Source organism: Plecotus auritus, assembly GCF_963455305.1.
Source record: "Plecotus auritus genome assembly, chromosome: 15".
NCBI lineage: Eukaryota > Metazoa > Chordata > Mammalia > Chiroptera > Vespertilionidae > Plecotus > Plecotus auritus.
The window spans coordinates 2,497,742-2,521,080 of record NC_137781.1 but is presented as its reverse complement, the minus strand read 5'-3'; the positions used below and the strand labels follow the sequence as shown (position 1 = coordinate 2,521,080).

The 23,339-nt window shown below is 48.5% G+C and overlaps 1 protein-coding gene across 10 annotated transcripts in view; it reads left to right on the top strand.

Moving 5' to 3' along the window:
• SCAPER (S-phase cyclin A associated protein in the ER) overlaps positions 1–23,339 on the top strand; it is a 163,910-nt gene that overhangs the window by 89,523 nt on the left and 51,048 nt on the right. For all 10 annotated transcript variants that reach the window (XM_080651534.1, XM_080651538.1, XM_080651531.1 and 7 more), the window contains one exon: positions 21,651–21,766. In XM_080651534.1, the coding sequence (XP_080507660.1) occupies positions 21,651–21,766 (116 nt within the window). The remainder of the gene's footprint in view (positions 1–21,650; positions 21,767–23,339) is intronic.

Genomic DNA, 23,339 nt, shown 5'->3' with positions numbered 1-23,339 from the left:
TCCCATTTTAAAGGAGGGAAAATGCATTTCCTGTCCGTTTCAAACCCATTTTCTAAACTACGGAAACACAGTAAAATGCTGTTTTTTAAGTAATAGACACATGTTAGGATGTAATTTGTTTAAACATTGTACAATTGATGTGAATATTTTGTTTACACGAGTTCTATTTGGAGTGTAATTCAACTTGCATATCATTGTAGTTAAAATGCACTGAGTTTAGTGCATATATAAGTTTTTCTGTATACGTATCAACTAAAAAACGTTCTATTTTGAGATCGATATGGTCCGTGAAGTTAGGGTGTTACAAACCAAGAGGCAGATTCATTCTCCCAGGAAAATGCCTGTTTTTACTGAGTGCCTTGCCACGCGTGCAGAGGGTGCGATCCTTGTCTGTGAGCCCACATTTTTTTTTTTAAATATATTTTATTGACTTTTTTACAGAGAGGAAGGGAGAGGGAGAGAAAGTTAGAAACATTGAGGAGAGAGAAACATCGATCAGCTGCCTCCTGCACACCTCCCACTGGGGATGTGCCCGCAACCAAGGCACATGCCCTTGACCGGAATCGAACCCGGGACCCTTCAGTCCGCAGGCTGACGCTCTATCCACTGAGCCACACCGGTCAGGGGTATGAGCCCACATTTTAAGTAAAACGTGGCTGCGTCCTAACTCTGTCTTAGAAACTTATATAGAGGGTTTTTAAAAAAGCGAAATTCTTTATCTTTAACCAGATAAGCTCTACCTACCCCTCTCACTTTGTGGACAATTGTGAAACATATCAGATGAGTTCTGGATCCTGATCCTGGCTCTGTTTGGGTATATTCCGAGGCAAGTCACTCCCCTAGATTATGATTTCTTTATAATACAAGAAGTAGATTGAATTAGAATATCTTTAGGGCCCTGGCCACCTCTAAAATTATGTGATGTTTTGCTTCAAACACGTCATATATGCAGATCCTGTAAGCAGAGATATTCAGATGAGTGAAACAGTTTTTAAAGCTTCTCTCTTCTAGAATGTTTAGACTTTTCCAAAATAGTTTTATTCTATAATCACTCTCAGAAAAACCCAGGTATAAATTATATACTTACAGGGTAGGAAGATAGTGAAAATTTTATTTTTATTTCTTTATAATTAAACATATTTAATATAAATATAAGATAATCATAAATTTGAGAATTCTGTTTTTAATATTTATTTGTTAAATGACCACAAAGTATGTCCTATAAAGGTCTCTTAAGCTTTTCCAATTCATATTATAATTTTCAATCTTAGCTGGTGAACCGACTTTGTACTTTGATTACCCAAAAAATGTTTTTAAATCTATTTAATTTGTAAACTTAAAATACGTTACCAGCAAATATTAAGACCAAGCGCATGAACCACAAAATTAAGTTTTTATCATGTATGTTTCTAGGTGAATGTCTAGATTGGGAAAAGGGCAGGCGGAAGATAGATTTGGCAGTGTTAATAGGCAAGCCCTCACTGGAGTATTTTTTTCTTTTTTCAAGCATTACTCTGCCACCAGTGAAGTCTCATTATTTCTAAATGTCCTAATCAATAAGGTCATGAAAGATTGATTTCAGGAGCTGCCACTGTGTTTATGACAAGAAGCATATGGAGTCATTTATGGGAGTGGGCAGTAATTCTCCTGTTAACTAGCAAGCCAGGGAATCAGCACGCCCATCTGACATGTCTTCAGGTGGTCAGGAAAGTCTCCCTGGTGTCCATCACTGACAGAGGAGGAGACTCATATTGCTAATTGAATTCCCTACGAGAGCAAATATATACCATCCTGTGGGGGGAAGGGGAGAAGGAGCAAATCTATTCAAGTCTCCAGTACGTGTGAGTTGGTTGCATTGATTTTCCTCTGCTGATGGCTGGAGGTAGACACAGAATGGCCTTAGGAAATATGAAGTTGATTACAGCAGCTTCTTTTCACTTAAGACTCAGAATTGCAGCTACCAGTGTTTCAAAAAATACATATTTGAATATTTTAAACAAACATTGTAGGTCTGTTAGAGTAATGTGTGCTGTAGAAAAAGTGCAGCACAAACATTTTCTCATTTATTGTGAACATGATGTAAGGACCACACTGTATTCTATCATATGAGAGTACTATCATTTATTTGGCTATTCCTCTGTTTGGGGGACTTTAGGTTTACAGAGTATTTTTTAAATTACTATAATACATGTTCATTGTTAAAAACAAAATTAAGCAATACAGAAATATATAATAGAATAAGTGAAAGCCCCTCATTTTCCCCTCCTAGCCCCTCTTCTCAGACATAACAACTGAGATTTTTACAGGGCCCCCCCCCCCAGTTTTTTCACTTGTTTCACACCTGATTTGCAGGCAATTTTGTATAGCATCTGCTGTTATTGAATCTTCCTGAAGCATTCAACTTCATTTGCATAGGAACTTTCTTCCTAGTATGTCGTTAGTGTACTTGACATTAATCTAAATTACATAAGATAGTGAAGAATCAATGGACATAGAGTTGTCTGGGGAAAGATACAATACTCAGAGGCAGAAGAAGAATGTTCACTGGGATGTAGGCATCAGTCTGCATGTTTTATAGGGAGACGAAGGGTGCCCCCTACACCATCGTCTTGGCTAAGTGGAGGTCAGGTGCAGATGGAAGGGCTTTGTACTCTACTAATTCATATGCCTGTCTGGTTTGCAAGCATTTCCCATTCCTCCTTGCCAACATTATGCATTATCGATCCATAATGCATTTTAAAGCTGGAAAATGTTTGTCAGTGAACAACAACATCAAAACCCTAGAATTTATTGAGCATCTACTCTTGTAAACTTGCTAATCTTGTTAACTCATCATAGTAATTTTGTAATGTTATCCCCATTTTGAGAATAAAGACATCAAGACACACAGAGATTCACTAACTTGGCCAAGGTCACACCATAAGTGACAAAGATCCAAAAAATTTTTTAAGAAATTTTTATTTGGCATAGTAAGTTTACTGCATGAGTGAGGTATTTCGTATTTCAATGCCACATATCCACACAGTAAGTTAAAACATTCTGGCAAAATACAGAAGTAGTATCTATAGTATACGAAATATATTTTTGTTTCATGACCTAAACTTCCAGAATGGTTTGTAAAATTTATTCATTAAGTTTATATTGAGCCTACAAGGTACTTTTCTGTTTTTACAAATTAGTGGAAGAGAATGTTAGAAGTTAAGTAACCTTCACAGGTATTTAGCCAACTCTCTCATCCTCTTGTGAAATATGTGAATGAAATGTGCTGATGCTTCAAGTCTGTAAAGGCATTAGCGATGTAGATTGAAATGGGAATTTCCTGCACTCTTAGAAGATACCGTGGTCCCCTTTCTGTGGACCTACTGAATGTCTCTGCTGTGGCATGTTTTCAGAGCACTAGTTAAGACCTGCGTTTGTCTTCACTCTTACAGGTGGTGTTCAGACATAAACGAGACAGACACACACCAACTTTCTAAGCCATAGTTTCTGCAGATGTTTGTTTGATAACACTCTTAATTATGGGTTGCCTTGAATTTTCACATACTTCATCCCACAAGATGATGGTTTTTTTTTGGCATGGCACTTCCAGACAGGAAAAGCTGTCCTTTACCTTATGTTCTTAAATTTTTCCTAGACCGGAAAATGTTAGTGAGCAGCAAACTCTGTGGGATAGAAATGATCTGCAGGCCTCGCTGAGTACTTGTATGAGGATTTGTGTAGGACACATTTTAGAAGTAGAATTACAAAATGCATGTTGCATCCAGCCTATGGTGAGACACTCTTCTTGGCTTGTCTTTTGAGGTCCCTAGTTCAGGGTGAAGTGCTGCTCGGCCGAGTGGCGAGTGGCGAGGGAGGGCTGTGGTCACCTCTGCACAAGGAATCCCAGCCAAGCCGTGAAGGGGACAACCGGCTGGAGGGGGAAGGGTTGTAGCAGTGAAACCCACTAGGCCCCTTGTTTTCTGATCGGAACTCTCTGTGGCAGAATAAAGGGTTGGGAATTCCATTGTTAAAGGCCCCGTGTGAGTCCTGTCCTCTGCGAGGCTTCTCACTCCCTTGTCCCGTCTCCTCACACGACGGTGCTTCCTCGGCACCCACTCGTGGTCCCTCTCACGCATCTGCTGTTGGTTAGTACATTGTATGCTTCCACCCTGTGCCTCGGAGCTACTTCCGGTTTTTAAAAAGTAAATGCGGATGGATGACTGCGTGATCTTGTCTCCTTTTTTGTCGTGTTCTACGTTGTTGTTTTTTCAATACAAAAATTAAAAAGAAAAAGATGCTTTGGGACCTCCACAGACTGCCTCACTAAAATCCTCCACCAGTAATTTTGAGCCAGGGTTGAGAGTCATTGCTCTGCCTAACAGTTCATTTGCTAGTTTGTCTTCTCATCGGATTGTGGAGTCTTTGAGGATCCTTTTGTGTCTGTGTCCCTAACAGTAAGCCCAGAGTCTGACATTTACTAGGTACTCAGTAAAGACTTAGTGAAGAAACCACAAGGTTAATGAATGGATGAGATTGTTCAGTCAGCCAGGAAAAGGATAAAGAGAAAGCTAATGGTGTTTGTATATGTAAAAGGTTTGTTATAAAAAGGTCTAAGATACACTGTTCTACCTTCTTTGAGAATGAGAAATGGGCCATAATGCACAACTTCATAGACTGTGTTACGGAGATTTCTTTGCCGATAAAGGTTACTAGACAATGTCAATAGATGATGTACGAAGGGTGTGGACTCCTTTCATACGATGGCAGCTAGAAGCGTTCCCCTGCACACTGGAGACTTAAGCCAAAGTCACCCATGATATGTGGTTCTAGACCGTTGGGCCAGGACAGAGTTGGTGAGAAAAGTTAGAATAATTGGGTCTCAGGGTGAGCCGACTAAGACTATAAAGTATTTACATGAAGCTGTTCTAGTCTGTTTGGGGTCCTAGGTGTAGAAGTGGAGCTGAGCATCCTAACGGAAGGCAGAGGCAGAGGCAGAGGCAGAGGCACAGGCACGCAGAAACGTAAGCTAAAGCTCCAAGGCTCGCTCTACCCGGGAGGCAGCAGGTGCACCTTGGGTCAAGGAATAAGGTAGCCTGAGGCTGGGACTGACTGGACTTGCTGAGCTTTCTCTTTTCCTGATGTGGGGTGTGTTCGGGGACAGGCCTGGTAGTTTAAAAGAAACTGTAGAGGGCTTAACTTATCTCTGAAAAACAACACTGAGCTACCAGTGGCAAGAACTAAGCTCGGTATGCAAATTCATGCTGTTGTCTTTGATTTTATAATTGCATGTTTCACAGAGTGAATCTCGTGGTTTTGAATTAAAATATAATGATACAATATGATTGAAGTTAGGTCAGTTTTTATTTTAGCTGACAATGTTCAAAATAAAACAGATTCTTTTGTGTTCATTGGAATAGTAGAACTCTCTCCCTTCTGCAATCTTCGTAAAAGGTCTTTGCGATGTATTCTACATATTCAGAATGTTGGCAGAATGACAAAGAAGGTCATAGTAAATTCAGTGGAAACAATTAACTTTAATTTCTCATATAGTGTAGTTAGTATGCATTGCCTCATATAAAATGTATAAAATAATGTAATTGATATTTATTATGGACTGTAAGAAACCAGTTCCTCTGATTTAATATATTTGTTACCATGTCTCAAAATGACCTCCCTTCCATTTTGTAATCACTTATTTACATATGTAGAAATTAAAAAATTAATTTATCTGTCCTTCATGTCACAAGTCATCGTTAAGCTCTCAGTATATGAGGCCCAGGAATACAAATGTAGGAACTGTAAACATTTATAGACTGTCATAAAAATTCAGCCAGCAAAATTCTAACATAATAATTTATAAATACAAAGTAATTTAATTGTGTAATTTATAATTATAAAGCAATAGAATTTGTTCTGCAGTGCCTTCTTAATTAAAAGATAACGTCACGTCTTCCAAAGACCGGACTGGACTTGAATAAATGACTGTGCACCTTCTCAGGAAAGCTGTGCACAGAGGCCATGACAGTCATGACCCATGGAATGGAGGACTTGAAGGAATGGGATTGGAGTTACAAGTTTTATTCCAAACTTTGCCACTTAAAATAATTGAAAAAACACACAAGGTTAACACATTTTAAAATTCTGTTCCAATTAGAAATTGTCCTTTAAAGAGAAAATTTTGCCCTTTTTTCGACAGGTTTCTAATGCTTTTGTCTCTCATATTACTTATTTTTGCCTCAACTAAGTTGCCACAGTATCTTTGGTGCATATGCTGTGAAGACTGATGACAAACAACACTATGACCTCCCAAAGCTGCTCCCTTGGTGACCACTAATGGTTTATCTAGTGTCAAACAAGATCTTTGTTTTCTTGATTTTAGATAAATTTGCAGCCCACTGCCTCACCAGTCATGATGTCAGTTGTTTACATTTCAGCAAAATGTTTGTCGTAACTTTCAAATACAGGGGAACTGTAGACAGACGGTATTTATCACGTTGCAGAGACTGTCAGAAATGGTTGGCCTCAGCGGAGCGGAGGCGAGCTCAGCGTTTATATTTTAATCTGCGTTTGTCAGGCCTGCTCACTGTAGCGACCACTTGCAGCACGAGAAGAGGACCAGCACGGGATTTCTGCCCTGGTCGCCATGTACGTTTTCAAAAAACGTGTCTTATAGGTGATGGTGAGGTCGAGAAGGCGCCGTCCCAGCACTGGAAGCGATAGCATTGCTCTTCCAAAGGGAGAGGTGGGAGCTCCTGGTGACAGCCCCTCCCAGCTGCTCCAGGTTAGGTCGGGAGGGAGTGCGACCGGCACACAGAGGAGCTCTCAGAGAGCGGGGTGCCCTGTGCTGCACCGTGGGCCTGTTAGCTCTACGGCCAGGCAAAGCTGCCCTCAATTCCAGGCTTCCCACAGTCTCTTCTTGAGCAGGAGGGGAGGGGCAGTGTAGAAATGACTGTAATATTGCTTAAGGTGTGTGCATACCTGGTAGGTGCTACATAAGGGTTGAGTCATTTAATGTCGGACACGACCTTCCTGCTCGAGACCCCCAGCGTTCATGGCCTCCTGCCCCCCGCCTCCCGGGGGCCGTCTCTCTCACTATTGGTGAGGATGGGTCCTCCGTCCCACCTGCACCGCTGTCCTTTCTGCGCTCCCTGTGAGCTTGCTCCTGTCGTAGGCCCCCATGTCCTCTGCTTATCTGTGTCTGCTGTTTTCTTCACCACGCATTTCCTTTGAAAACCTAGGATTAATTCGGTCCTTGGGGCCTTAGAGAGCACGGTGAGTGGGGTAGGCCCTCAGGAAACGTACTGGGAAAAATGAAGAGTGATAGATAAATCGATGAACGAAAAGTCAACGTTCACTTGCACAGTTAAAAGAAAACTAAAGGTAAACAAAGGAAAGTAAGTGATGGGGAAATCATCCGAACGGGCTTGATGCCTTGTCGTGTTTCCATCTTATTGGTAGTGTAGTCGTCTCTCTGACAAGGAGCGCAGCATGGAAGTGAGACGCCTCGGCTTCTTCCCGGAGTGCGCTTCCTTCCGTGTCTCCTCCCCTGCCTTCTCCAGGAAGCAGTGGTCCGGAGGGTTCTTCCGCTCTCCGCTCTCCGGTCTTGGATCTTGGAGATAAGTGAGAGTGGAGATAAGTGGGTGGAACTGTTTGGAGGCTGACTGAACCTCATGGGTGGCCTGAGCCCCCCCAGACCCCCTCCTGCTGAGGCATCTTGGTCATTGACTAGAGGGCCCGGCAGTGTGGTGTTTGAAGAAATAATCATTCAAAGAGAACTCAAATGTTTGTTTTCTTCTGTTTGCCGCAAATCACAATCGTAGAAAAGCCGACTATGCAGTAGGAAGTTTCCAGCAAGCAGAATCGTGGAAGTTGGTGAGATCTTAGAATAGATGCTCTATTTCTCCAACCCTATAGTAGTAACAGGACTAATGCTGGTATTTGCAGACCGCTTCGTGGTTTCCAGAGAACCCTTTTCCCTCTATTTGCCCTAGGAGTACGTCTTCTTACAGAAGTTAGACCAAAGCTCGCGGTCTGTAGGAGGTGGACTGAGGACAGGGAGACCACGGTGCCTGGAGGGCGGCAGGTGGGAGAGCGGGTGTTCGGCTTGCTCTGAGGAAGAGCTGGGGCTGGGGCTCCAGGGTAATGAGATGCCGGTGTTTTCCTGCCGCGCCCGGGGCGACGCAGCGGGCCTCTGCCGCGGAGAAGAGCGTGGACACGGCGTCCGCGGTTCAGTGCCGTTACTCACGGTGACGGGCCAGCAGCGCTGTGTGCCGCCGGCCACCACTGCCCAGAGCCAGGAGACCGGGAACACGGGAAAGCAGTGCAGGCGGTCGTCACCGTGAACACTCACTCTGTGCCGGTCACCGTCCTGAGTTCCTCACGTATCGCCACACGTCTAACCCTCCCGGTAGCCTGTTCCTCTTCTCAGCCCCATTTTACAAATGAGTGAGCTGGGACACTTGTCCCAGGTTCGCTCCACAGCCAGTCACTGGTGGACAGGCTTTGAACGCGCTTGGATGCCGGAGTCCATGCCATTCATCACCGCAGTGCACCGACCGAGCAGACGGACCTTCGTCCGCTGCCTCGTGCTCGCCTGCTCGTGTACCTGGAGTGACTGTCGAGAGCGTGGGACGTCCTCACACTCTCGTAGCCATAACTGCAGAGCCGTGTTTCTGTCTGAGCAAGTCACCTTGTGGCAGGGAGTGTTTCTCCAGCCCAGGAGGAAACAGGCTGAAAATGGAGTGGGTGATGGTGACTTTGGGATCAGGTTTGTAAAAGAGAAAAATAACAAATTCCGTCGATAGGCTTGTGGGCCATCCAAATGGTGCATGAGCTCTTAGTAGAAAGTTAGCTGTGAAGACATGGGGCTTAGACACCTGGGCTGAGAGACAGGTTTGGGATCTTCAGCTTAGCTACAGCCAGGAAAACAGTAGAAATGGGTAACAGTCTGTGGAGTAAGGAGAGGATAGACCAGAGGAGAGAACCCCGAGGAGAAGCAATATTTACTGCAGAGATTGACAAACTACAGCCCCGGACGAGGCTGGCCCACTGCCATGCTTTTAATGGCCTGCAAACAGAATGGCCTTCACGTTGATTGATGGCTGGAGTGGACATCATAGCCTGGATTTTGCCTCTTAGCCTGAAAACTTAAAATCTTCACTATCTGGTCCTCCAAGAAAAAGTTTCCTGACCCCGATTCTGGCAGAGGAGAAGGAGCCTTCAAAGGCAGAGATCAATGCGGTGAGAGGGATGGTGAAAATCAGAAGAGCTGTCAGTCAGCCGGGGAAAGACGGGCGTTCAGCTGGGGAGACGGTCATGCTGGTGTAAGCTTATGCACTGGCACCTCTCTTCTGCGTCAAATACTTAACGGGAGTAAAACATACTTTAAAAGAAAACGCAGGATATAGCCAGGTTAGGAACAAAATTGGGATTCCTGTGGCCCAGAAACGGGATGAAGAGGACCTCCGAGTGGTGAAAAGGGCAGAAGCCGCGTTCTGGCCGCTCCCCGTCCACAGTGCTCCGGCAGCCAGGATCGGGCTCCTGCAGACGACAGGGGCCCGGTGCCCCGTGGGAAGCCGGCTTCACCACCCGAGGTCCGCTCATAAAGGAGGGTCAGTAAGAACTGCCAGCCGCTCCGGGGAAGCTCCGGGCCTGGCAGGAGCAGAGCACAGGCCGATAAGTCCCAGTCACCTGCCAGCTCAGCATCTGGGTCTGAAATGTCGCCCGCGTTCCTGCTGGAGCTCCCGCCGCTGAGCTCTGAGCTCGTGTGTGTGGCTGGAGTGACCAGGGGAGCAAATACGGAGCTGCGAGAAGGGGGCACAGAAGGACAGACAGTGTAGGAGGACAGAACACCTCTAACTCCACAGGTGCTACGAACAAAGACTGCAGGCGTCACTAAGTCAGATGCTGGGAAAGACAGCCATGAAACCATTTTTAAAAATAGAATAAGAATTTATAGCAGATAAAATTTTATAAAATCATCTGAGAAAGATTTTTATTTTTAAAAAATATATTTTATTGATTTTTTACAGAGAAGAAGGGAGATAGAGAGTTAGAAACATCGATGAGAGAGAGAAACATCGATCAGCTGCCTCCTGCACACCCCCCACTGGGTATGTGCCCGCAACCAAGGTACATGCCCCTGACCGGAATCGAACCTGGGACCCTTGAGTCCTCAGGCCGACGCCCTATCCACTGAGCCACACCGTCCAGGGCGTGAGAAAGATTTTTAAAGAAATATATTTCGTATACTTCAGGAGATAGATGAAAATATCCATTTAAAAACAGCAGGAAAGCATGAAAAATAGGCAGAGGAAATAATAGGTAATATGAAAAGAACTAAAATCAAGGAAAAAATATAGTTTTTTGAAATTGAAAATAAACTCAACAGTATTTAATAGAGACTCCAAGAAGGTGGAGAGAGAATTAATAGCTTGAGAATTACTGTTAAGGAATGTACTTAAAACCCACAGCAGAAAAACAGATGGAAAGAGTGAAAGAATGGTTAAGAATCATAGAAAGTGGACTTTGGGGTTTGTTCCATGCATTTATTTGGAGTTCCAGGAGGAGAGAATGCAGAGAAAAGTGGAGTTAGTGTTTGACACCAACTCCTGAGAGTTTTCAAGAATTGAAGAGGCATGAGTTGATATCATAGTGAAACCTCAGAAGATCAAAGAGGAGAAAGTATTTAAGAGTAGAGACGGATGATCTACAAAGTTCAGTTAGACCGACAGCAAACTTCTTGTCAGGAGCAAGGGGTGTCCAAGAGAACAGAGCAGGGTCTTCAGAACGAGTGACATTGACCAGGAATTTTGTGCCCAGTGAAACGTGAGTCAAGAATTCAGGCAAAATGAAAACATTTTCAGACATGCACAGATAAAGGAATGGGACCACAGCCGGCCCTCACTGAAAGAACCATTAAAAGACATACGGCAGCCAGAAGAAGGAGAGTCCAGTGCGCAGGCACGGGGCATGTAAACGTGGTAAACCTGGAACTTGTGAAAATGCATCCGTTTGTGTCATTAACCACGGACAGCGTTGAAAACTACAATTTTACTTATTTTTTTTAAAAGGGAAAAGGAAGAAAAACTAACCCCTTAGTTCATGATAAAACAGGAGGAGGGTATATAAATGGGGTTAAAATAGGCCAAGGGCCTTAGGGTATGAATGGTAAGATAGGCCTTCAGGGAAGAAGAGTTTCTCGTTAGGTGGCTGTTCCTGTGAATGGAAATGGCTGTACAGGAATAGTGTCATAGTTTGTATTCCAGATGAAGGATTCAGTATCGGATAAATCACACATCAGGCCAATGACGTCCTAAGGCAAAGATGAAATTACTTGCTGTAGCCTTGAAAATCATTAACGGTAAAATTCTAATAGCGGTGAATGAAAAGAGACACCTAGATAAGGAATACCTATTTTCTAAGTACATGTAGAAAATCCAATTTTAGCAACAAATAAGTTCAACCTAGGTACAGAGGGGAGAATAATTATGCAGTAAGTTATAAATAATAAGTGAATATATTTTAAAAGTATTCACTTAGATATGTGTTGGTCTTGTTTCTAATGGATTCATAAAAAAAACAAAACAAAATCAACACCACCACCAACAGAAAACCTGGTAATCCAAATGGAAATACCTCCCAGGAGTAATGGTCTCTCCTCTTTGGGCTGTGAGCGCACTTGACCCCTCACAGGACAGGGTCCAGTTGGAGCCTTAGCGCACACTTCACAGGACAAGGTCCAGTTGGAGCCTTAGCGCACCCTTCACAGACAAGGTCCAGTTGGAGCCTTAGCGCACACCTGTCTGGCAGGTACCTCCTCCTGTGGACACTGGTTCCCCAGGCCTCGCTCCCGGCTCTGTCCTCACGGGGGGCTGGTGGTCTGCACACGGCCCAGAGCGGGCGTGCACGGCTGTTCCGGGGCCTGAGCTTTCCTCTCTCTCACTAACAGCAAAGCGTTCACAGTGTGTCGCTGCATGTTGTCTTGCTAAGCTGTGAAATCTTTACAGATTTGCTGGTAAAGTTTGTGTTTGAATAATTGGGCCATTAAGATAAGTAAGATTTGTGTGACGCTCATTGTATTGATGTTTTGAAGGAGTTTCAAACCCTAGGGGAGATAACAGGGTCTTATTTAAGTCCTGACAGTCATTTCAGTCTTATGAGAGTCAGGCATTGATAGCGTAAGTGAGGTAAGTGAGGTGGGAGAGGTTAAGTGAATTCACCCTAACACACACAGCAATTGGGGGTTTGATGGCTGATCTATTCACTTTTTTTTTCAGTGACTAAGGCACTGAAGTAGAAAGTATATCCTCCTCTTCGGCACACATGGTTAACATGCTGTGATTGTTGTGTCCCGTCTATAACACACGTGTTTCCTTTGAAAAAATAAGTGCACAGCAGTTTCTCCTCCTCGGTGCTCTCAGCCTCTGACCACACTTCTGGGACTCCTCCTGTGAGTCCCGGTCTTCCTCCCATCGGGTGCTGCCCACAGTGTTTATGGCACGAAGGAAGGAAGGAGTCCCTGAGGGGTTGTTTACATTTCACATTTTCTGAAGTACATAAATTTTGAATTTGTTGACTACTTGTTGGCTCTATATCAGAGTTCCATAAAGGGTAATCAGTGACTGTCCCGGACCCCAGACACCCCGTACTTCCTGGTCTGCATCTTGGAAATGTGCTGGCTTCTGTGAGAGAGAGAAATGTGTCAGTCCCCATCAGAACCTGGAATCAGACTGTTGTCTGATACCAAGTTTTCCTCATTTTGTGCAAATATATAATTCGGATCTATTACTTAAGACTTTATAACTCTGGTCCTGTCAACTGAGTCTGAACCTTTTGTAAAGTAGAAAATATTTTTATAAAATATTTCAATAATTTGTGTTTTTAAATACAAATTAAAAAAAATATTATTTTATTGATTGAAGAGAGAGGAAGGGAGAAACAACAATGTAAGAGAGAAATATCAATTGGTTGCCTTCCAGAGGTGCCCCGACTGAGGACTGAACCCGCAACCTCGGTACGTGCCCTCGACCGGGAACCAAACATGTGACCCTTCGGTGTGTGGGCCAGCGCTCCAAACACTGAGCCGCACCATCCAGGACAATAAGTTCTGTTTTTTAATTAAACCATTTTCTTAACATTTTTAAATGCTTTATTGAGATATAAACACATAACATAAAATCCATCCATTTAAAGTGTGTAATTCACTTTTTTGGGGGGATATTCACAGAGTTGTGCAACCGTCACTATAATCAATTTTAAAATATTTTCATCACCCCCAAAAGAAACTCTGCCCACTTAGTCATTATTCCCAGTCCCCATCTCATAGCATTTTGTTAACATTTACACTTACGATTGAAACACTTATTTCCTACCTTGTCTTAGTATAAAAATCAAAGGTTCACATTGTGTGTGTGTGTGTGTGTGTGTGTGTATTTCAACCATTTATTTATTTCTCTGTACCGTCCAGGTTTTCACAACTTACCATAACTTTGTATGTTTATATGAGCTCCAAATTTAGTAATTTGAAAATAGCATTTTACTTGTTTTCTTTCTAAGTATAAAACTTAAAAATGAGTATTATTTGGAGAGCAACTATTGCTTTCTTGACAGGATTTAAATCCGCAGTCTTTTGAATGGCTCACTACCAGTGACTCGATGGGTGGTTGTGTGGTGATTTAAGAGAGATCTCTCCACAGGTTTGAATAGGTAGCACTGGGTGAGTCTCTCTCTTGTAGTTTGGAGTATGTGTATTCAATTCATACTTCTGGACCTAAGTTTTTTTTCATCGATTTAGACAATTATAAGAAAATTAAGTTAGTCACTAAGTGTTTGTACTTTTTTCAGAATAGAAAAGTCTGTGTGAATGACAAGTTATGTTATTCACTAATAGGCCATTTTGATGGATAGAAATACTATGTAAATCGCTTGTCAGAACGACATGAAATGATTTTTTTATCCGTGTAATTTGCACTGAACTCCGGCTGGCACACAGCGGTTTCTGAATTACAACCCCTGTGGATGAGTAGTGAACTGTGTGATGTCCGTGTGAGTGATACATGAGAGCCTTACAGTCAGGACCTGCGATAAACAGGCTGGTAGGTGGACTCGTGTCCGGGGCACCTTAGGCAGCTCCGTCCGCTCCGTAGAGAGAGGGCTTACAGATTTACTTGCTGTCTCTTTACCGAGTGACCGAGAAACAGATTGTAAAGATGCTTTTATCCGATTCAGACAGGACGTGGGTGGATCTAGAGGAGGCTGTAGCTCTGAGATATGTATACTTTGTATCGTTCCTGTGGTGCCTGAGGTGTAACTGCAGGGTAAGCTCCTCTTACCGCTTTGATCTGCTGCATAATAACAGTGACTCTTACACTTTGCTTAACTTGGATCAATAAACTTAGTCTTAGAGCTCCTTTGTGATTAGAGCATTCACCAGCGAGAACTGAGTTGTCGGTAATAGCCTTACCTTCACTGAGCTTGTAATCCATCCACATTTGTGGGCGGAAACTAACTCTACCACACGGGAAGGCTAGGCCGTAAACACCGTGGGGGTGCGTACCTGCCTGTGTTACCTGTCCCAGCACCTGCCGCGGCGTCGTGGTCGCTTGGTGATGATTGCTGAGTGAGTGAGTGACAGGGTTAAGTGCCGGTGGGCAGTAGGCGGCACGTGCTAAAGGACTTGGTCATTAATGGCTGGCACAGCATCCCGTCCGGAAAATAGCGACTACTCTGGGTGTTTTCAAAAAAGAGGAATTTAAAACAAGGATTTATGGACAGGCTGGAGGAGCAAAGGGAAGAGGCAATGGAATCCAGAGGGCGTTCCGTTCCTCTCAGCCCCGCACCAGAGCTGAGGGCCAGGAAGGGAAGGTGCCTCCCGGCTCCTGGGGCCACTGGCAGTGCTGGCTCTGTCGCCGCCGTCCAGGAGAAGGTTTCTGAGCGGTTACCTCCCACCTGTGCGCGTCCGTGTACACCGTGCCCTGAACTGTACGGCCTGGTGGGATGGCACAGGGCAGAGCGCTCTGTACAGATGTGGTTCTCCCGGCAGCTGTGCCTCTTGGTCTTTCACATTTTTAGGGCCTGTGGTCTCTGGTTTATTCCTTTGTATGCTTGGAGGAGTTTTTCTTAGGACTGAAACATGCATTTATTAATCCAACCAAAGTACCTACTCAGTCAGTGCCAGGCAGTATTTTAGATACTAGGACTATAAAGTAATTTTTAAACTGCAGCTTGGAAGATACATATATATCTCCTGTACACTCATACCATGTAAGTATATTCAGACCATGTATATGGTGTTCTCTTCTCTGTCACGGGATGACGAGCCCGACCTCACGGGGTGTCGTCAGAGCGTGGACGCGACGGCAGCTGGGCGACCGCATGGTCAGCCCTTGATACCACCCAGCCTCCTGGACGGCACTCGGGGGAGCAGCCCGTTCGGGTTCCTGTTCCCGCCTGAGGTCTCTTCTTAAAAACGTGCTCCCCTCCCTCCTTAGGACGTAAAGGTCTGGTCACTCCTTCTCTGAGAATTGGGCAAACACTGATGCCAAGTGAGAAAGGCGGAAAAGAGCAGAGACGGCTGGCAAAGGCTCTGCACTGGGCCTTCGCATCTCTGGCCTCTCCTGGGCTCGTCCCCTTCAGGGAGCCCCCGACCAGGGCCCTGACGATCCCAGGCACACGGGTGTGTCTAAGCCTTTCTCGTGGTGCATTTATGCGTTTTCTCCCGTTTAGAGAGAATTTCTGATGTTACAACCCCCAGGAAATAGAATGCACTTTTATTCTTTGATTCAGCAACTACTTATTGAACAGCTGGTTTTTGCTCGACCCTGTGTAAGTGGAATCCCAGCTGTCAGAGAGCTCGCACCGTGCACTTCGTAAACCAGCAACGAGAATCCGTACAATGGGGTTTACCGTCAATTAACCAAGGAATGGTCCAGAACTGCCTGGGCTCCGAGGGGCGGGAGCAGTGCTGGAGGAGAGGAGCCTCTGAGATGGGGTACTGGACCCACCGGGATCTGTCCGTGGTGCTGGCTTGTGGCCCCAGCATGTGCTCCTGGGTCTCATGGTCCGCGTTTCTTTTGCTGCCCAACTTCAAAATATGCGGGAACCAGGAGGAAAGGGGCACTGCTCTGTGAGACCCCTCAAGTCTGCGCAACCGTAGCCCATAGCCAGCAAGTGGGGAAAGGGGGAGAGGGAAGAGGTTGAGGGAACCTCCTACGTGGGTCCTTTGTCTTCTAATCTGATAGGAACCCTCCATGTTGGACTCCTGTGTCCTGAAGAACTGTCACAGGATCCACTTGCTCCGTGCACGCGTCTCCTAGTACACCCCTCAGTGTGTGCTTGTCTCACACACTGCATTTCTCTCTCTCTCTCTCTCTCTCTCTCGCTCTCGCTCTCGCTCTCGCTCTCGCTCTAAGTCAGGGGTGGGAACGTCTAGCCCTAGGGCTGTATAAGGCCTGAGAAATCACTTGGTCTGGCCCTGCCAAGGCATTAGGGGTGAGTTAATTAAATGTTTGACCAAATATAGCAGGCTAATGTTTAAGTCGAACATTGTGTATGGCCCTAGAATGATGTCATAAATACCCAGAGGGCCCTGGGCAGAGAAGAGGTTCCCAGCCCTGCTGAGTGCTGGCCTGGCCACCACAGGGCAGCTTTGTGGAGCCTGAGGATGGCGGAGATCAAAATGCGTTCCCGGTGCCTTCTGTTGTATTAACTCCACACGGGCCTTTGGCCACCTGCCGCCTAACGGCTCAGAGAGGAGGAGCAAGCACGTAGGCCTTGTGTCCTGCACCCCCTCCTACGCTGCCTTCCCTCAGGTAGACAGGTGCACGGGGCCAGCAGCTCCCTCAGGGAGAGCCTGCCCAAGGGCCTGCGTTCTGATGAGCCTCACAGAGGGCTGTCCTCTCCTCCGGAGAAGGCCGCTCCGGCCCCCTCAGCTCCACCTACCTCACTCCTGTCCCCACACGTTTATAACGTCCTGTGGCATCCTCGACCCCAGAACCGATCCTTTCAGGTGCGAGTGTCGACAGCTTCAAAGCGGAGGCTAGAATTGGTGTGGGTTGTGGGAACAGGAAGACCTAGAAGGGAAAGGCAGTGTGCTTGCCTCTGTTAAGCTACAGCCGAGGCAGACAGTAGACTTGTGAGATGATGCCCTTGAAGTGTCAGGAGGGTTTCCCATGTGGGAAAAACCCACCATAAAAAAATTCACCCCTGGACCTTCTCATCTTCGTTCTGAACTTAGGGATTTGCTAAAACCAACTCGAGTATCTCTAAACGGGTCTTAAGGTGCCACCAGACGCTCAGGACAGGGCCCGCCTCTCCATCTGAGGAACACGCACACTTCCCCATCTGCCGCCGCCAGCAGGCTGGGCGGCCTCCTCCCTCATCGCAAAGCGCACAGTTACTGCCTGCGGGGCGGTCAGGTACAGAGGCCACCAGCCTCTGGGCCACCACAGAGTGACAGCTGCCTCCCCGATTGGAAGAGGTGGTGGCAGTCACTCCAGTTAGTAACTGGATGGGTTCCCAGGACGTGCAGTGGGAGTGAGACTGTCATCCTGCGCTGGCCGTGTGCGGGGCACGCCCACAGACTTAAACTTCCTGAGACTGTCCCCTGCACTGGCCTGGCCGTGTGCGGGGCACGCCCACAGACTTAAACTTCCTGAGACTGTCCCCTGCACTGGCTGTGTGCGGGGCACACCCACAGACTTAAACTTCCTGAGACTGTCCCCTGCGCCGGCCGTGAGCGGGGCACGCCCACAGACTTAAACTTCCTGAGACTGTCCCCTGTGCTGGCCTGGCCGTGAGCGGGGCACGCCCACAGACTTAAACTTCCTGAGACTGTCCCCTGCGCTGGCTGGCCGTGTGCGGGGCACGCCCACAGACTTAAACTTCCTGAGACTGTCCCCTGTGCTGGCCGTGTGCGGGGCACGCCCACAGACTTAAACTTCCTGAGACTGTCCCCTGCGCTGGCCTGGCCGTGAGCGGGGCACGCCCACAGACTTAAACTTCCTGAGACTGTCCCCTGCGCTGGCTGGCCGTGTGCGGGGCACGCCCACAGACTTAAACTTCCTGAGACTGTCCCCTGTGCTGGCCGTGTGCGGGGCACGCCCACAGACTTAAACTTCCTGAGACTGTCCCCTGCGCTGGCCGTGTGCGGGGCACGCCCACAGACTTAAACTTCCTGAGACTGTCCCCTGTGCTGGCCGTGTGCGGGGCACGCCCACAGACTTAAACTTCCTGAGACTGTCCCCTGCACTGGCCTGGCCGTGTGCGGGGCACGCCCACAGACTTAAACTTCCTGAGACTGTCCCCTGCACTGGCTGTGTGCGGGGCACGCCCACAGACTTAAACTTCCTGAGACTGTCCCCTGCGCTGGCCGTGTGCGGGGCACGCCCACAGACTTAAACTTCCTGAGACTGTCCCCTGCGCTGGCCGTGTGCGGGGCACGCCCACAGACTTAAACTTCCTGAGACTGTCCCCTGCGCTGGCCGTGTGCGGGGCACGCCCACAGACTTAAACTTCCTGAGACTGTCCCCTGCGCTGGCCGTGAGCTCAGCTGGGTTACTGGGAGGAGCTGCGAAGCCCGTTAGGCAGTGTCAGTCTCACGGGGTGGGAGGCAGAGCTACTGGGATGGAGCTGCGAAGCCCGTTAGTGAGTGTCAGTCTCACGGGGTGGGAGGCAGAGCGTCCGGGTAAAGCCATGCCTTCCGCCTTCGAGGTGCTTTCTCACTCCATACGAATGATGAGCCCTTACGGAAGCTCCAGTGTCAGTGCCCGAGCAGAGTGTTCGGGAAGGGGTAGGAGGAGGAAGGAAGTCCACCTTTCCAGATGAGACCTTTCCGTTCACTGAGCGGGCCGCTCGGTGCCTGGGCCGTGTGCGTCCTGAGCTTGCCCGGTGAAGGACCCAGAGGGGAGCGGGGGCTTTCCGGTGCGGGGCGTGAGCACAGATGCGTCTGGATAATTAGGAGGTGGGGAGGGCGCCAGGACGGGGGCAGTTTCATGCAGAGACTTGGCTGGCTGAGGGGTCAGGAAGGAGTCGTGAGAGGCAGCCTGTGAGTCGGGTCTCCCAGGACTGAGGGCATTTGAACACGGCACGCTGAGAAGGTGGCAGTTAGGGTGGAGAGAATAATTATGGTTAAGCATTTTTGGTGTACTTGCTTTTTTTCTAGCCACTCACAGGAGGGGGACAAGCACAAGGCGATGCATTCGAGGAGCCTCCTGACTCCTGGGAGCATTAGGGCAGCCGGGCATCGAGAGAGCAGGTGATGGGCAGGAGACGTCTGTGGTGCGATAGACGGGAGGGGAACCCAGGGCCAGCCGCTCCCTTTCCTCCGGGACCGTGAGGTGACGTCCCTGTTCTTCTTCTTCCTCTTGTGATGTAGACTGTTTAACGCCGCGTGCCTGAGAAGTGGTTTAACTTAACGCTTGGACAGCTCATCGCGGAGCCCACTTGCTTTTCCCTCTCTGCCCCCTGAGGTGGGAGCGTCGCAGGGTGTAGAGCACTGTGCCTCCGCCTCTGTGCGGACAGGGCGTGGGGTCCCTGTCAGCTCACAGGCCTCTCTCCTGCTCATCGGCCTCACCTCACAGGACGTTGTTGCTGAGAAATCTTTTCGCTTGTTGGCCCTTTTGTGGAGTCCCCGTCCATCCGTTGGCCCTGGGGTGGGGACTGCGCAGGGTTTCCGTCTGGCCCCACTCGGGGAGCACAGGGGTGACTTGCTGCATCTCTAACCCACGCTCCCCACACCAGAGCCCTCTCGGCGGCAGGGGCAGGTGATGTGTGAGGTTTCATTTTACAGTTGATCTTGCTACTTGCTTTATTTCTTTGAAAAGCTGCACATGTTAAATCCAAATGTTTTCAGTAGTACATTAATAAAAATCTGGCTTGGAATGGCCTTTATCTCCTGAAATGGCTAATTTTTTCCTGCTTAATGTCTTGGCGAGCCTGTGTCTTAAGTTCTCAAGAGGTCACGTCCATGTTGCTGGAGCCGCATGAAAGCTTTGAGGTTTGTTTTGTTTTGTGTTGGAGGCGAGATGTATACATTGAACGTCTGCTTTCACTCAGCCCTCCCCCCGTGCCGTGCTGGCCGCTCTCCGCGTGGGAAAGGCCTCACAGGGCAGTCTGCTGGGCTCCCTCCGCGCAGGCCGCAGGCCGCAGGCCGCAGAGCGCAGAGCGGAGCCTGCCGGCTGAGGCGTGGCGCCTTTGTTTCCAGCTGGGAAGCAGGAGACTCTCCCGTCGCACTGCATTCCCGTGTAAAGCCTTCCCCGTCGACGCCTCCCTGCTCAGCTTGAGGCTCCCAGGGAGGCTCACGGTGAACACGTCCGTCCTTCTTCCTGAAAAACTGGGTTTCATTCTTTGGGGCATGAAACTCAATCCCAGTGAGAAACTCTTGTACGAGGCACGTGCCAGACAGGAATCGGGCTGTGCTCTGGGACCCCACGGGAGGAGTAACTGCCTGTGTCTTCACGGTTGAAATCCCGTGGAAGTTTAAGTCTGTGGGCGTGCCCCGCACACGGACTCCGCAGCGCGGAGAGGCTGAGCGCTTCCTGAGACTGTCCCCGCGCCAGGCTTCGGTGAGGAAGTCCACGGAGCTCTGGGCGTCGTAGGGACACCAAGATGGAAAGAGGACCGTTCCCTCCAGGAGGCAAGGTGCATGCCGGACAGAGGCACACGAGAGCGGGGCCACGTGGCGTCTGTGCTCAGTCTGAAGTGGCTGCCTTCTCTGTGCACGTGCCCCCTGGCGCCTCCTCCTCCCCCTGTCAGAACACAGTCCCAGTGGATTAGGGCCCACCCTAACCGCCTCTTTTCTACTTAGTCACTTCTTTACAGACGGCGTCCTCAAATACACGTACGTTCTGAGGGGCTAGGGGTTGGGACCCGACGTAAGAGTGTGGGCGGGGAGACATGACTCAGCCCATAGCAGGCTGCTGTCCTGCTTAGTCCGTAGATGACGCAGTGGCTCTGTGCAGCCCTAAAAACTCATACCTGCCCCCGGAATCGCGCGTGCCTTCCGCATGCCAGAGGGATGCCAAGAACTTAGAGGAGCTTCTTCCCACCGGCACTGCGAACCATTCAGAGAACGCACCGAAACCATCAGAGGCTTGGTTCAAAGTGGTTATTAAACCACACTTCCTAAAACGGCTGAAGTAGTAAAAAAGAGATATAGCTAAATGGTTAGATATTAGATTACATTACTGAAGGAAAACCCTAGAAGAAGAAATCTCTGTGGAAGTGAACTTGTCTTGTTAGGTGGTAGTGACAGTTACAAAGCGATCTGCCTTTTCAAGGTATCGTGACAATTTCTGTATGAAATGGTTTCCCCTCTGCTTGGCGCGCTTCTCTCCTTTCCCTCCTATTTCACCGACTTCAGCCTCAGCTTTGTCAGAGGAACCCGAGCTGGCTGCCATCCCCTCGTGCTCCCACAGCGCGTGCCTGTTTCTTCAGGGCTCACCACGGCGCCACCGTCGTGTTACAGGCATTGGACGCGCGCGCTCACCGCTGCACCTCGAGCTTCGTGTCCTCTGTGCTCACACTTTGGACCCACGCTCCTCCCAAGCCCTGGATGAATATTTGCAGGATAACTGAACCAGCAGAATGTGTCCCACTCAAGTAAATCCTCCGTGTGGTCGTCACCTTGTGCTTGGGGAGCTGAGCTAATTTCTGTCTGTGTTCTTGTCTAGAATGTGGCCGACCAGATTGCATTTCAAGCTGCCGGTGGATTAACCGCCCTTGAACACATTCTTCAGGGAGTGGTCCCAGCCGCAAACGTGAACACCGTGTCCCGAATCCCTCCTAAGTGAGTATAGTCTTTTCATCTGCCTTCCACGTTCCATTTGTGAGTCCTTTCTGCCCTGCGGCTCCCATAGGGGAGACCACAGGAACACGGTACATGTGTTCAGGCCTGAGGAGCAAAAGCTCACACTCCCCTTCGGGAGAAAAGCAGAGGTGCTTGCCTTCCCTGCGTGACTCCGATGGAGCCTTGAGCCGTATAAAGGGAATCTCTGGGTCTGCAACCTTCTCTAACCCTCAGTCAAGAAGAATCGATAAACTTCTGGGCAGTTGTAGCTGCTTACAGAAACGGAGCCAGAGGCATAGCAGTGAGAGAAAGCTGGTTTCCCATGCTGCTTCCAGACCAAGGTGTGAGTGCGTTAGCAAAGCCCGAGGGGGAGGCCACGTCCTCGCCTACAGGAAGACCGTCCGAGGCCGGGCTGCTTCCAGACCAAGGTGTGAGTGCGTTAGCAAAGCCCGAGGGGGAGGAAGACCGTCCGAGGCCGGGCTGCTTCCAGACCAAGGTGTGAGTGCGTTAGCAAAGCCCGAGGGGGAGGAAGACCGTCCGAGGCCGGGCTGCTGGCATCCAGAGTCCCAGTCCGGTCGCTCGGACAGTCGCTCGGACGCAGGCGCAGTTGGGTCTTTAACAGCAAAGTGCTCGTGGCCATCTGGTTCCTGCACAGCCGGGAACCTCGGTCTGCCCTCTGCTCTCCAGACCCCCTGGTCTCGGGGAGGTGGAGGCAGAGGGCTGTGCCTCAGAAGGCTGGCGTTCCTGAGTGGTAACATGCACGATTTCTGGACATTTACAGAGTTTCAGTGAGAAGTTTCCATAAAAACTTACTTATATCACTAAGAAAACTTTTAAATATTTAGTTAGCCCAACAAAAGTGAGTGCTCCATTTGTGCATGGGATAAAACAGAAAAAAAATTCCCAAAACATGTTATCTTTTTTCTTGAGAGACATTTTGGTAAAATAGAAACAGCACCAGCTCTAGCGTCGGACAAAGCTGGGCCCCAGTTCCCCGCGGGGAGAAGGTGGGCCGGTGCCTCAGCCCGGTGGCGTGTCTCCTGCCGTGGGCACGCGGCTGGTTGTATCCACCTGGCATGCGGCTTGCGGGTCGTCGGAGCGCTGTGAGAGTCCTGGCAAACTGTGAAGTGCCCTAAAGAGGTTAGGCCACAGCGTCTTCTTTCCTGGTTCGAGACCGTGCTGTCGGTCGGGCATGAGCTCTCTGCCACCGTGGCCACTCTGTGTTTACTTTCTGTGGCGTCTCTGCCACCGTGGCCACTCTGTGTCTGCTTTCTGTGGCATCTCTGCCACCGTGGCCACTCTGTGTCTGCTTTCTGTGGCATCTCTGCCACCGTGGCCACTCTGTGTCTGCTTTCTGTGGCGTCTCTGCCACCGTGGCCACTCTGTGTCTGCTTTCTGTGGCGTTTGGTGACGGTTCTGCCACCGTGGCCACTCTGTGTCTGCTTTCTGTGGCGTTTGGTGACGGTTCTGCCACCGTGGCCACTCTGTGTCTGCTTTCTGTGGCGTTTGGTGACGGTTCTGTGCAGAAATTCTTTGGTACTGAAGCCTGGGGTTTGCTGTACTCACCAAGTAG